This window comes from Carettochelys insculpta, chromosome 1 (genome assembly GCF_033958435.1).
Source record: "Carettochelys insculpta isolate YL-2023 chromosome 1, ASM3395843v1, whole genome shotgun sequence".
Taxonomy (NCBI): domain Eukaryota; kingdom Metazoa; phylum Chordata; order Testudines; family Carettochelyidae; genus Carettochelys; species Carettochelys insculpta.
Window position 1 is genome coordinate 10,749,264 of NC_134137.1, and position 13,610 is coordinate 10,762,873.

Sequence of the window (13,610 nt, forward strand, 5' to 3'; positions counted from 1 at the left end):
TCAGCAGAAACTGGAGGAACTTCAGGAAGGTCTAAGGGAGCCACCGGTCTCTGGCACAGGGCTTTGAAATCAGCAGAACTTTCGCCTCCCACTGGCCGCAGCGTAGGGTCTCGTTTCCGGAGGAGTAACGGCTACACTTGAGTTTGGCAGGGCAGAGCTGCGTTGGTGGAACAGCTCTCGTCTCTTCCTGGCTGAGAATAAATAATAGCTTAACGCTGCCCAAAAAGAACAAATAAAGCACCATCCCACGTCTGGAGGAATGGCTCTGTCATGGCTGTCGACTCCCCAGCTCCTTCCAGCAGCCTGCTGCTCTCCCCCTACCTGCTCCCACCTCTGCCTGCAGAAGGGACTGAGCGTAGTTATGGTGACCTTATCCCATGGGTGGTGGATATAAGAGGCCAGGGAAGGCAACTTCTTCCCAAACTGTCTGGCTGGGTCCAGCCACACTCCACTGCCAGTTCCCCCATTCAGCGCAGCCCCCAAAGAGCAGTGCACACAACAAGGTAAACCAGGATCAAATACATTAACGTTTCAAAGCCACCGCAGAACGCACCATCTTAGACAGCGAGCAGAGGCACCTTTCCAAAATCTGCTCAACGCACTGCTAGGGATGCTGAGTAAATGAGTAACCACTGAAATCAGGCTGCCCTCCCACCAGCCCATTGGAGCCAGGATATGGCATTTAAACCGCGTCCCAGCTCCAACCACTTCCTGCCTTCCCCTCAGCTCCAGAAGGGCAGAAGGCGAGCTCCCTGCCATCTTATATGGGCTGGGAAGCTGCATTTCAGCTGCCACCTGGTGTGAACAGGGTCCTGTGGGGTCAGCATTTCCCCTCCCAGCAGCTCTTCAAACAGCCACCCCAGTGGGGGGGGTAGGGAGAGAAATTGACGAACCCCTTGCCAATTGGGGCTCAGGCAGCCTTGTCACTTGAACTCCAGCTGGTGCAGGGTCATCAATTCTCCCCTGTCCGCTTGGTGCAAGAATCACATCAAGGGAAACTGAGGAAATTTCATGGCACACTTGAGCAGCTCTCGTGGCACAGCGGTGTGCCACGGCACACTGGTTGAAAAGCCCTGGCTTCTATCACTCAGGAAGGCCGTTTGCCTGTCCCAGCGAGAGGTCTCCTCCTGCTGGCATGCACTGCATTGCCTCAGGATGGTTCTGCTGGCACAGCTACACCGGCAAAGGTTTTCTAGGGCAACGTTTCTCAAACGTGATCACCGTGACACCTGCGGTCACCAGGCGCTTTTCATGCAGCTCCAAAAGACTCCTGGGAAGTGCAGGAGGAGCAAAGCATTGTCCCCTCCCGTGCTCTCCTTGTTGCCTCCGGACGCAGCCTGCCTCTGGAGACCTGCCCTGCTGCAGGAGGAGGCGGGGTGCCTGACCTGTGCTGAGGGGGAGGGGGTGGGTGGCAGCCCCCCATGGCAGGACTTCAGGCACCTGGCTTTGTGGGCAGTGGGTACTGACACACACCCAGCTCCGGCCATGCAAGCTGCATGGCTTAAATCTCTGGCTCCTGATCCCAGGCACTGGTCCCTGGCTCCAATCCCAGGCTCCAGTTCTGCAGGGTCATGTGCTGTCCCCAGGTGCCAGCCCAGTGCCAGCCCCACGGCAGCTTCCACCAACCACAAGGCTCTGGACACCAACCATTCACTCTGGCTATGGAGCAGCAGGTGCTGTGGCTTGAGTTACCCCCGGCTCCCAGTTCCAGGTGCTCCTCTAGGCTCTAGCCACATGTTATCAGCCTCTCAAGTTGACTCCCCCCCAGCATTCGGCAGCTGTACGTCACCAGATGCCAACCACAGCTCTGCCTGTGCGGCCCCTGGCCTTGGCCTTGATTCCGCACCGAAGCTGTGCAGCACCAGGTGCTGACCCACACTCCATTGCCAGGCCTGGTGACGCAAAGGCAGGAGCTGGCCATGGGGGCTGACCCCCAGCCATGCAGCAGCAGGCACGGTTCGGGAAGCTGTCCTACAGCTGCAGACATGTGGTCCTGGTCCAGCCACCCCTGCTCTGGGCTCTGGCCACAGGCACTGGGACTCACAACCCACCGCCCAGCCCCTGCTGCCTAACACACCCCTGTCTCCAGCTCCTTACTCCATTTCCTCTCTGGGCCTCTCTGCCTTCCTGGCCTCAGCTCTATCACCCCACTACCCTGGGCCCCTGCTACCTTCCAGGTCCCACATGCATCCCACCCATTGCCTCTGGCCTCTACTGTCTCCCCAGTCAGCTGTCCCATCCAGAGTTTAATAGGTCCTGGGGCTGGCCCAGAAACGTGACTTTAACAAACATGCAAATGTCACTTTTCACATCAGCCTTACTAGCTATCTGTGCAAGGAGACACGCAGGTTTGTCAATATCACTGATCACCTTTTATAGCCTCCCAGGTAACTACTGAGTGTGAACAACAAGAAGTCTTGTGGCACCTTATAGACTGTAGCCAGACAAAGTCTCCCCCTTACAAGCCAGCTTGCTCGTTGCCCCCACCACCGAGGAGCACACAGGGCACGGAAATGGCTGCTGACAGCACAGTCTTTGATGCCCTCATTGAGGCCCAGATATGCTGGCTTATCGTGACCCTGAGAAGCAGAAAGTACAGCTAGAAGGCTAACAGGCCAGACTGTCAACATGAGAGGGGGCGGGGGGACCCTCAGAAATCACCCCAGCTGGCATTGATCAATATGATGCACACACACAATCACCCAGAAGGGGACGTGCCCCACCCGCACAAAAGAATGTCCTGTACTCCTAAATTGCTTATCTCTTGTCTTACAAGTGCAAACTAAGTAGAAATATCCTTGTAACAAACTGGCATCACAAAGACAGACCAGTATGATCTGGCACCATAGATAAGAAAGAGAATACGTAACCCAAAAGGGGTATAAAAGATGGGTCCAGCAGAACTCTAACTTTGAGTGCATCTCCACCAACTACCTGCTGGTCGGGTCAGGTGATTGCCTCCCGAGGTCCGCTACTGGGGACGCCCAACCTCGTATTCGTCTTTCCGCGGAATTGAGTGACCGATCCGGCTTGGCTACGCTGGTATCGAGAGACGCAGAGAGGGTAAGATACACCCATGCTAGGTCTCTGACTTTTTTTGTGCACAGCTAAAGAATTAGAGCTCTGTAACTAGTATCAAGATATCATTGTGTTAGATGGTAACAGATATCTTTGTATTGGATTGTAATGTAACTTGTAAACACCTGTACTTTGCTAGCATATAAGAAGTAAACAATAGCCTTTTGTAACCGCAGGCTTATAACTGTAGCTTAAATAAACTTGTAACTAGTTAAGATCCAAGCCTAACTATTTTGTTAACCCTTTTGTCACTGCAACACAGCCGGCACAACAAAAGAACTTTAACCGTTTGGTTACCACAGCCTGGCTGTGGGTGAGAGTGCTAGGAGCTGCCTGCTCTAACAGTAAAAAACTGGGTTGTTTAGGACCCAGGGGAGTACCTCACCGCACATTACCTGGCCACCGGCTAACAGAATTGGCGCAGCGAGCAGGGTTGTGACACAGGCTGTACCACAGTGACAAAATGAAACCAGTCATGATAAACAACATGGATTTCCCCAACATAGAGAAGGAATTCACCCAGGAAGGATGGGGCGACCCTAAATGGGATGAGGAAATGTTGGAAAAGAACTGGGGACAATCAGAGGAACCACGGTTGCAGCTCTGTAAGCAGAGAACTGCTTGTAAACTAAAAGAGACAAAGGAATATTGGAGTAGTTTTGTATCTGGCTGTGAGATACAGCTCCTTGGACAAAAGCCCAGATTATAAGACCTTGAAGAAACTGCCCAACTGTGAAAGCTTTAGTTCAAGTTCTTAACTCTTTGTGTTACAAAGTGTAGTTATGTAAACATTTATGTTGTGGTGTATGTGTATGTGTCATGGAGTTTTGTTCACATTAATCAACATAGACTAACAGATATTTTGGAGCATAAGCTTTCATGGGCTGAGACCCGCTTCATCAGATGCATGAGTGGGGGGGGGTGGTTCCAGCGGGGTATTTAAAGAGTGGGGTCCCAGTAAGAGGGAGGGCCAGAGCTGACAAGGTCTATTCAGCAGTGTGGAAATGGCCCATTATCAATAGTACATATCAAAAGAGGAAAAAACAAGTCAGATCAGACAGGGGGATGTGAGCCTTTCTCAGAGTCTAATGGGGAGATATTAACACCCAGGGCAGAGAAGCTGCTTTTATAAGATGTGGGCCACTCCCAGTCTCTGTTTAATCCTTGGTTAATGGAGTCAAATTTGTGTGATATTAACGAACATACAAACATCACGTTTCACAGCAAGCCCCAGGAAACATTAAGCCCTGGATGGGCAGGAAAAGGGGAAGGCAGCATTATTTTTAGTACAGAGTCTGCCAAAAGACCCTACTACTATAAATTACAATGACACACGTAGACTCAGAGGGATCACCGGGTCAGTCTGTAGCTTCACAAATAACAAGCAGTTCTGTATCAGAGGGGCAGCTGTGTTAGTCTGGATCCGCAGTCTGTTAGTCCATAAGGTGCCACAGGACTTCTCAGTGTTTAAGCAGTTCTATAGCACCTTAAAGATTAACACCTTTATTTAAGACCCCCTTCTTCAGATTTGGAGTAGACAATTGGAATCCCAGCTTTATATAGCCGGAGATGGGGGGGAGACACAGGGCTGGGGGGCAGGGGTCATCTGTCACTAATAGGACCAGTAGAAGAAGTAAATTAAGTGAAGTAGGACTGTGCTTCAAGTCCATTGTTGAATGTCCAGGGAGGGTAAAGTGCTCCCCGACAGGGTTATGTGCCTTCCAGTTCCTGCTGTTGGATTTATGTCCTTTCATCCTTTGGCTCAGAGACTGGCTGGTTTGCCCAGCATACACAGCAGAGAGGCATTGCTGGCACAGGTCTATGTGTGGCTGGGCAGGTCTATGTGCACATGTACCTGTACGTATGTAATTGTTTTTCCTAACATTAACTCAGTATTTTAGGGAAAGTGTCCGGGCAGGCCCAGGAAGGGATGGTGGCCACACTCTGAGGACATCAAAAAATCTTTGTGAGAACCCCGTTCTAAGGTAGCCTGCCCTAATCTGAGGTCTGATGCTGACAGATGGGGGCCACTGAACTCCCACTCTCACCACTGACAAATCTCAGAGGGGGAGCTGGGCAGCGGGGCCGACAGCCACCGCACAGCCTGGGGCAAAGTGGGAGGGGGGCCCGGCTCTGTTCTCCAGAAGGGGCGTGGCCAAGAGTGGACAGGACACGGCCAAGGGCAGTAACCCTTAGGGACCGTGGCGCTGGGCTCCCTGCACCTCAAAGGAGCCCAGCGTTCCAGCCACCAATGCTTAACTGGCAGCTCTGGGTCCCCTTGAAAGGATGAGTCCAGGGCAATTGTCCCCTTTGGCCTTCCCACCATCGGCAGCCCTGTCATTATGTTATTCTGTTTCAGCAAAATCAACGCGGAGCCCTAGGGCACCTTAAAGATGAACTGATTTATTTGGGTATAAATCCAGCCCCCTAAACCTTTCGCCCAAATGAATCGGTTCACCCTGAAGGTGCCACAGGACTCCTCATTTTTTCTACTGTAGCCAGTGACAATTGTGGGAGTCCACCACCTCTGAGGACTAGTCCCACAGAACTTTATGATTCTTCTGGGTGAAAGCAGTGAAAAGGTGATGCTAATTCACACCCATTACTGATGTGAGCCCATTGGGGTGAACGGATGGAGTGCCATTAACCCAGAGAGGCAAAGTGCACAAGACAATATCTTTTATTGGATCAGTTTTCCATTAGTGAAAGTTTTTGAGCTATATCGAGATCTTCCTCAGGGCTCTGATTTCACAGCCATTCAGCTGGTCTTGATTTCTGCCAAAAAGTAGGTGCTGGATTGTCCTGCAGTTCTGTTCAAGATTTGTCAGTTCGATTGAAAGATAAGAGGTAGAGAACTGGGTACAAGAGAAATGTCAAGTCGCACATATTACCACCCAAAAAATCATGTCATTAAAACTGAATTGAATGGGGTTGGGATGCCAAAGACCTAGAATCAAATCCCAGTTGTCATTGGGCTGCTGGGTGATGTTAGGTAAGACACTTTATCTCCCTACAGGCAAGGAATTATCAGAGCCAGCCTAACCCTCTTGCTAGTGATGGACAAATGAGGCATGACCACATCCAAGTGTAACTTTCCTGGTAACCATCTCAGCTCTGGGAGAGCCTCAGAACCATCTGCTGCACCCCTGCGAATGTTCTAGAAGCTGCAGAAAGATCCATCAGCATTAATGATCCTTGTGCATTCATGCATGCGGGGAACCTGCTGATGGATTTCCCGGCACTAGACTCCACACTAGATGCAGCCTAGAAGCTTTTACCTCGGCAAATACGACAAACTCGGTCACGAATCTGTTGGGTTTTCACACCGTACACGATGGGGTTCATCATGGGAGGAAAAAGGAGGTAGAAAGTACCCATCAGGATGTGCACATGGGGTGCAATTTCATGGCCGAACCTGTGAAGTACTGAGGAGAGAACACCTGGTATGTAGACAACTAAGATGGCAAAAAGATGAGACACACAGGTGCCGAAAGCCTTCAGCTGCTCTTCCTTAGATGCCAGGCTTAGGACAGTCCTTAGGATCTTGATGTAGGATAGGGTGATGAACAACAGATCTAGGCCCACAATGAAGAAAGCAACAATAAGCCCATAGATGCTATTGATCCTGGTGTCGGCACAGGCCAGCTTCACCACGGCCATGTGATCGCAGCTGCAATGGGAGATGACACGGGACTGGCAGAACGGCAGCCTCCTGACGAGGAAGGGCAGAGGGGTCATTAGCAGAACAGCCCGGGCCAATGCCACCAGCCCAATCTGCACGATCACTGAATGGGTCAGGATGGTGGCGTATCTCAGGGGGTTGCAGATGGCCACATACCTGTCAAAAGCCATGGCCAGCAACAGAGCAGATTCCATCATGGAGAATGAGTGAATGAAGAACATCTGCACCAGGCAGGCATTAAAGCTGATCTCCCTAGCGTTAAACCAGAAGATGCTCAGTATTTTCGGCACAGTGGCTGTAGATAAAACCAGGTTGATGACGGCCAGCATGGCAAGGAAATAGAACATGGGTTTGTGCAAGGAGGGCTCTGTCTTGATAACATACAGGAGGGTGCAGTTTCCCAGCAAGGTCACAAAGAACACTGTGCAGAAGGGGATGGAAATCCAGAGGTGCAGATCTTCCAGCCCCGGGATTCCCGTCAAGAAGAACACGGACAGGTCAGAGCCTGTGCTGTTGTCTTCTTGCAGCATCTTTGGCAGGTCTCACCTCAATGACTTTCACTAAAACATAACACAAGGGATGAACAGACATATAGATGAAATACATATTAGGGCCAGTGCCAGCTCTGGAATAAGTGAGTTGACCTTTTGAGGAGCTCATCAGTCATGTTCCCATAACACAACTCATGGAAACCCTTATGATTTTCTGTGAAAAATCACTTCGACATTTTATGGTGTCATTGCAAGTCACCTCACATGTATCCTACCTTGTGGACCTTGGAGCTGGGAGGTGCACCTTACTTACAGTGCACTCTGCTAAGAGGCAGCTGGTACAGCTGGTCTCATGGCACATGCTTTCAGCCCAGAAATACCAGGCTGTTGAGCCACATGGAGCAAGATGCGCCTGGTATATTCAGCAGCATGCTCTGATACTCCGCCTGGATGTACGTAGGACATCGGGGGACATACATGAGTGGGACTATTTTGATCCCTGTGATGACCCAGGATCCAGCCACCCAGCAAGTGGCAGCCATGGCAGCACTTCTCAGAGCTCAGATCGGCTCAGATCTACTATCCCTGTAGATGCTGTGACTCCGGTTGGGGCTCCAGGCCACCAGCTTCAGAGCCTGAGCCTCAGCATCTGCAGAGTGATCCTGAGCATGGAGCCCCAAGAAGTGTCAGGCTATGTCTGTCAACTAGATCTGTGAAGCTAACTGCTGCTCCCTGCACAGACACATGCAAAGAGCCCATGAGACAATGTCGCGTCCCCATTCTAGTCCTGGGAGGAACTCCCCACTAACATCTGGGATTACGGAGCTGTTCTTTGTAGGTGACAAATCTGAGAGCATAAGAACATAAGAACGGCCATAATGGGTCAGACCAAAGGTCCATATAGCCCAGTATCCTGTCTGCCAACAGTAGCCAGTGCCAGGTGCACCAGAGGAGGTGAACCGAAGACAACAATCAAGCGATTTGTCTCCTGCCATCCATCTCCCGCCTTCGACAAAAGGCTAGGGGCACCATACCTTACCCCTTACTAATAGCCATCTATGGACCTAACCTCCAAACATTTATTGAGATCTTTTTTAAACTCTGTTAGAGTCCTGGCCTTCACAATGTCCTCTGGCAAGGAGTTCCACAGGTTGACTGTGCGCTGTGTGAAGAAAAATTTTCTTTTATTAGTTTTGAACCTACTACCCATTAATTTCATTTCGTGTCCTCTAGTTCTTATATTATGGGAACAAGTAAATAACTTTTCTGTATTCACTTGCTCCACACCATTCATGATTTTATATACCTCTATCATATCGCCCCTCAGTCTCCTCTTTTCTAGACTAAAAAGTCCCAGTCTCTCTAGCCTTTCCTTTTATGGGACCCGTTCCAAACCCTTAATCATTTTAGTTGCCCATTTCTGAACCTTTTCTAATGTCAATATATCTTTTCTAAGGTGAGGAGACCACATTTGCACGCAGTACTCAAGATGTGGGCATACCATAGTTTTATAAAGGGGAAGTAAGATATTCTTCGTCTTATTTTCTATCCCTTACCCTGTCGTTGGACACTGAGCTAAACAGGAGGATCAGAAAAGTGGCCACAACTCTGCCCAGACTCAGCAAGAGAGTGTGGAATAACAACAAGCTGTACACTCACACCAAAATGCAAGTCTACAGAGCCTGCATCCTCAGCACCCTCCTTTACGGCAGCGAGACTTGGACCCTGTATGCCCGCCAGGAAAAGAGGCTGAACGTCTTCCACTTATGCTGCCTCAGGCGCATTCTTGGAATATCATGGAAGGACAGAGTGACCAACACCGCCGTCCTCGAGCAAGCTGGAATCCCAACCAGGCACACCCTCCTCAGGCAGTGTCGGCTCCGCTGGCTTGGGCACGTCCACAGGATGAATGATGGAAGGATTCCAAAAGACATCCTGTATGGTGAGCTAGCCTCTGGCAAAAGACCTCCCGGACGCCCCCAGTTGAGCTACAAAGATGTCTGCAAGAGAGACCTCAGAGAGGTAGACATCGAGCTGGACAACTGGGAAGAACTAGCAGACGACCGCAGCAGATGGAGGCAGGGGTTACACAAGGGCCTTCAGAAGGGTGAGGTGAGGATCAGACAGCTAGCAGAGGAGAAGCGAGCGCACAGAAAGCACACTAAGCACTTGCCAGACACCCACCACATCTGCAAGAGATGCAGCAAGGACTGTCACTCTCGTGTGGGTCTTCATAGTCACCGTAGACGCTGTAAATGAAGTCCTCAATTGAAACTATAAAGGGCGTGATCCATAGTCTATGCAGACTGAAGGATGCCTACTACTACTATTTTCTACCCCTTTTTTAATTATTCCTAACATCCTATTTGCTTTACTGACTGCCGCTGCACACTGCGTGAATGTTTTCAGAGAACTATCCACTATAATTCCAAGATCCCTTTCCTGAGGAACTGTCCCATGTGTCACTAGAAGAAATTTTGGAACAAACTGATCAATTACACAGTACTAAGTCACCAGGGCCAGATAGGATTCGCTCAAGAGTTCGTAAGGAGCTCAGACACTACATTGCAGAACTACTGGCTGCAGTATGTAACCTATCGCTTAAATCAGACTCTGCCCCAGATCACTGGAGGGTAGGTAGTATGATGCTAATTTTTAAAAATGGCACCGGGGTGATCCTGGCAATTAGAGGCCTGTAAGCCTAACATCCAAACCAGGCAGATTAGTTGAAATGATAATAAAGAACAGGATTACTGAGTATATAGATAAACGAGACGTGTCGGGAATCAGTCTGGCTTTTTCAAATGGTCATCAGGTGTCACCAATCTAGCAGAATTCTTTGAGGACATCGACAAACATGAGGACAAGGGGAATCCAGTGGCTTTGTGTTCTTGAACTCTCAAAAAGTTTTTGACCAAGTCCCTCACCAGGCCTCTTCAGAAAAGTAAACTGTTATGGGATAAGAGAGGAGGTCCTCTCCTACTTGAGCACCTGGTTAAAATATAGGAAACAAAAGTATGAATAAATGATCAATTTTTCTGAAAAGAGAAGGATAAAGAACAGTGATTCCCGGGGATCTGTACCAGGACCAGTGCTGTCCAACATATTCATATATGGCCTAAAAAAAGAGGAAACTAAAAGAGTAAATTAAAAGAGTAAAGTGATGTGGCAACATGAGCAGATGATATAAAGTTACTATTGAGGAAGTCTTAAGTCCAAAGAAGACTTTGAAACATTACAAGGGATTTCATAAAACTAGGTGACTGGACAACCAAACACCAGATAAAAATCAGTGTTGATAAATGAAAAATAATGCACATTGGCAACTATACATCTCAAAGTAGAATATATGGGTCTAAATTAGCTGTTACCACTTGAGAGATGCTGGAGATCATGGAGTCCCTGTGGACAGTGCTCTGAAAATGTCCACGCACCATACAACATCAGTCATAAAATCTAACAAAATGATAGGAGTCATCAGGAAAGGAATGAATCATACACCCGAAAATATAAAAACTCATGTTACACCCATGCCGTGAATACTGTCTGCAGTTTAGGTCATCACATCTCAAAAGATAGATAGATAGATAGATACATAGATACATAGATAGATAGATATTTGAATTGGAAAAGGTTCAGAAAAAAGAAATTATGAGTAAGGGAGATATGACAGAGGTCAATAAAATCATGACAGGTGTGGAGAAAGCAAACAGGTAGCATTATTTACTCATTCACATTACATAAGAACCAGGGATCACCCAAGGAATTAAAAGGCAGCAAGTTTAAAACAACATGAGGAAGTATTACATCAAACAATGCACGTTCAACCTGGGAAACTTGTTACCAGGGACTCCAAGAAAACTGAAACTCCCTCACTCATGCATCCGATGCAGCGGGTCTTTGCTCACGAAAGCTTATGCTCCAAAATATCTTAGTCTATAAGGTGCCACAGGACTTCTTGTTGCTTATGAAAATCAAAAGACTTACTGGGTTCAACAAAGAATTCAATGAGTTCCTGGAGTATAGGTCCCTCTTTGGCTGTTAGCTCAGATGGTCTGGGTCGTGATCTGGGCGTCTTATCTAAGCTTTTGTTGCCAGAACCTGGGACTGGAAGACAGGGGGTGGATCAATCAATAGTTGCCTTGTCCCATTCATTGCCTCTGAGATACCTGGCATCGGCCACTGTCAGAAGACAGGACACTGGGCTAGCTAGACCAATGGTCTCACCATGTATACGAGATCTCATGTAACGTTGTGTGATACTTGTCAGAGGCCTCAAAACTAGTCAGTTTCATGGCGAGAATCTTGTGCTTCAATCCTATTGTCAAGGAGGCAGTGGGACATTACAAGGTAGATATGGAAGGACTGTGTGGGTGCGTTGTGACCTGTGATGGGTGTGTGCCTTAACATTATGGTATGTCTATACTCTACTTGCCTAAGCAGTGGCTGTCCATCAACACTGCCATTTACACCCATGTTACCCCAACATGCAAAGTCACCGCTTCACATGCTACCATAAAGGTGTATGTATTGTCATCCCCAGGAGCTGGGAGATTCACATGAACGCCTGCATGCTATTTACATTACAGCAAGTGGGCTGCAGTGTAGTATGTGACTGTGGGACATACGTATTCAACTCAGACTTCACAGAGACAAAATCTCTAGGTATAAAATGTCCAGATCAGCAGAAATGCCAAGACTTTTGAGCCATATTTATCTAAGGTTGTAGGGGAAAAACAGCGAGGTTACATACCACAGCTAGTAGTTATTTCATTAACTGAGAAAAATTGTGAACTAGTAATCCAGGATTCATTGATTTTAACGCAAGAACGGACCATTTTTATTCCCTACTCTGACCTGTTGATTAACCCAGGCCACAGAATTTCATCTTGTGATTTCTGCATCTATCCCATAATTTCCCTTGGATTTGAGCCAGTCCTTGGGAAAGGCATCAAATCTTGATTTAAAGGCTTCTGGTGATAGCAGTCCAAAAACACGCCTCGGTAAGTTGTTCCAAGTGTTAGCCCACCTTGTTCTAGGAATGGGTGCCTTGGTTTTAGCACCAGTTTGCCCTCTCTCGGCTCCTAGCCATTGACTTATTCTGCCTTTGTCTGCTAGGTTGAAAAAACCTTTTACTGGCAGAAATCTCTTCCCATGTATGGGCTTAAAGACAATGATCAAGTCACCTCTTAAGTTTCTCTTGGATAAATTAAATAGATTGAGCTTTTTTAGCTTCCAGCTATAAGCCACGTTCTCCAGATCTGAACTCTTTCTTGTAGCTCTTTTCTAAACCCTTTTCAATTTGTCAAAAAACATGGTGAAGTAGGAACACCAGCCCTAGAAACTGTGTCCAATGATGAGAACAAGAAGTCTTGTAAAAGCATCTGATGAAGTGGGTCTTTGACCACCAAAGCTTATGCTCCAAAATATCTGTTTGTCTGTTAGGTGCCACAAGACTTCTTGTTGTTCTCGAAGCTACAGACTAACACAGTTACCTCTCTGATACTTGTCCAGTGATGGGCTCTCCAGGCTGTACACCTCTCTGTTTCCACTCAATGCTCTCCTGCTTATAAATTCCAGGAGAACATTTGTTCTTTCCATTGCCACACTACACTGGCGCCCAATGTGACTCTGGTTACATCATGACTTCAAGTATTTTTCTGGAGACAATTCATTCCAAAACATAGTCTCCCATCCCGTAAATGTGATCTGCACTTTTGGTGCCTGGATGCATGACCTTGCAATGAGTTGCAATTACCTGTCCATTGCTCAGGTAAGCCCAGTTTAGCAAGCAATTAGGATCAGGTCACAACACTGCCCTGTCCTCATCCTGATTTGCCTCTCTGCAAAATATGTCCCCCAGACTGAACTCTCCCACAAAAACACAGGGACACAATAAAGAGTCTCCCACAATGCATTTGTTCAAGGGGGAGAGAACTACAGCTGTAGACCAATCCTAACACCCCTGATTTTTGGAATACTCAATGGTTTGTTTGCATCAGGTTGGTTTGACAAGATTTGTTTGTATCGAGTCCATGCTGACTGTGACTGATCACCGTATTATCTTCCAGGTGGTTGCAAGCTGACTGCTGAATAATTTGCTCCGTTAACTTACCAGGTATGGAACTAAGCTGCCTACTCCAGCTCACCTGAACCCTGGCTGTGTCTTCTTCATCCTCAGCTCACGCTACAGTCACAACGAAGCTACATGACTGCACTTAGCCAGGATCAGTTCAGGGAGAGTATTTATACTGCCTGATGGACTTAACTCCCCAGGTGGGAGTTCAGACTCATGTGTCACTAGAGAGGCAGGTTTGCTTTGGAGCCCAAGGAGTCACAGTAAGTGGTGACTAGTGATT

At 48.0% G+C, this 13,610-nt stretch overlaps 1 protein-coding gene across 1 annotated transcript; it reads right to left on the minus strand.

The window, feature by feature from the left end:
* Positions 1–1,173: 1,173 nt before the first annotated feature.
* On the minus strand, positions 1,174–7,290 carry LOC142019892 (olfactory receptor 52K1-like). Its single transcript, XM_075007685.1, has 2 exons — positions 6,384–7,290; positions 1,174–1,385 (listed from the first exon to the last, which is right to left on the minus strand). Exons 1-2 carry the CDS (start codon positions 7,288–7,290, stop codon positions 1,174–1,176), a joined length of 1,119 nt encoding a protein of 372 aa, XP_074863786.1.
* Positions 7,291–13,610: the final 6,320 nt, after the last annotated feature.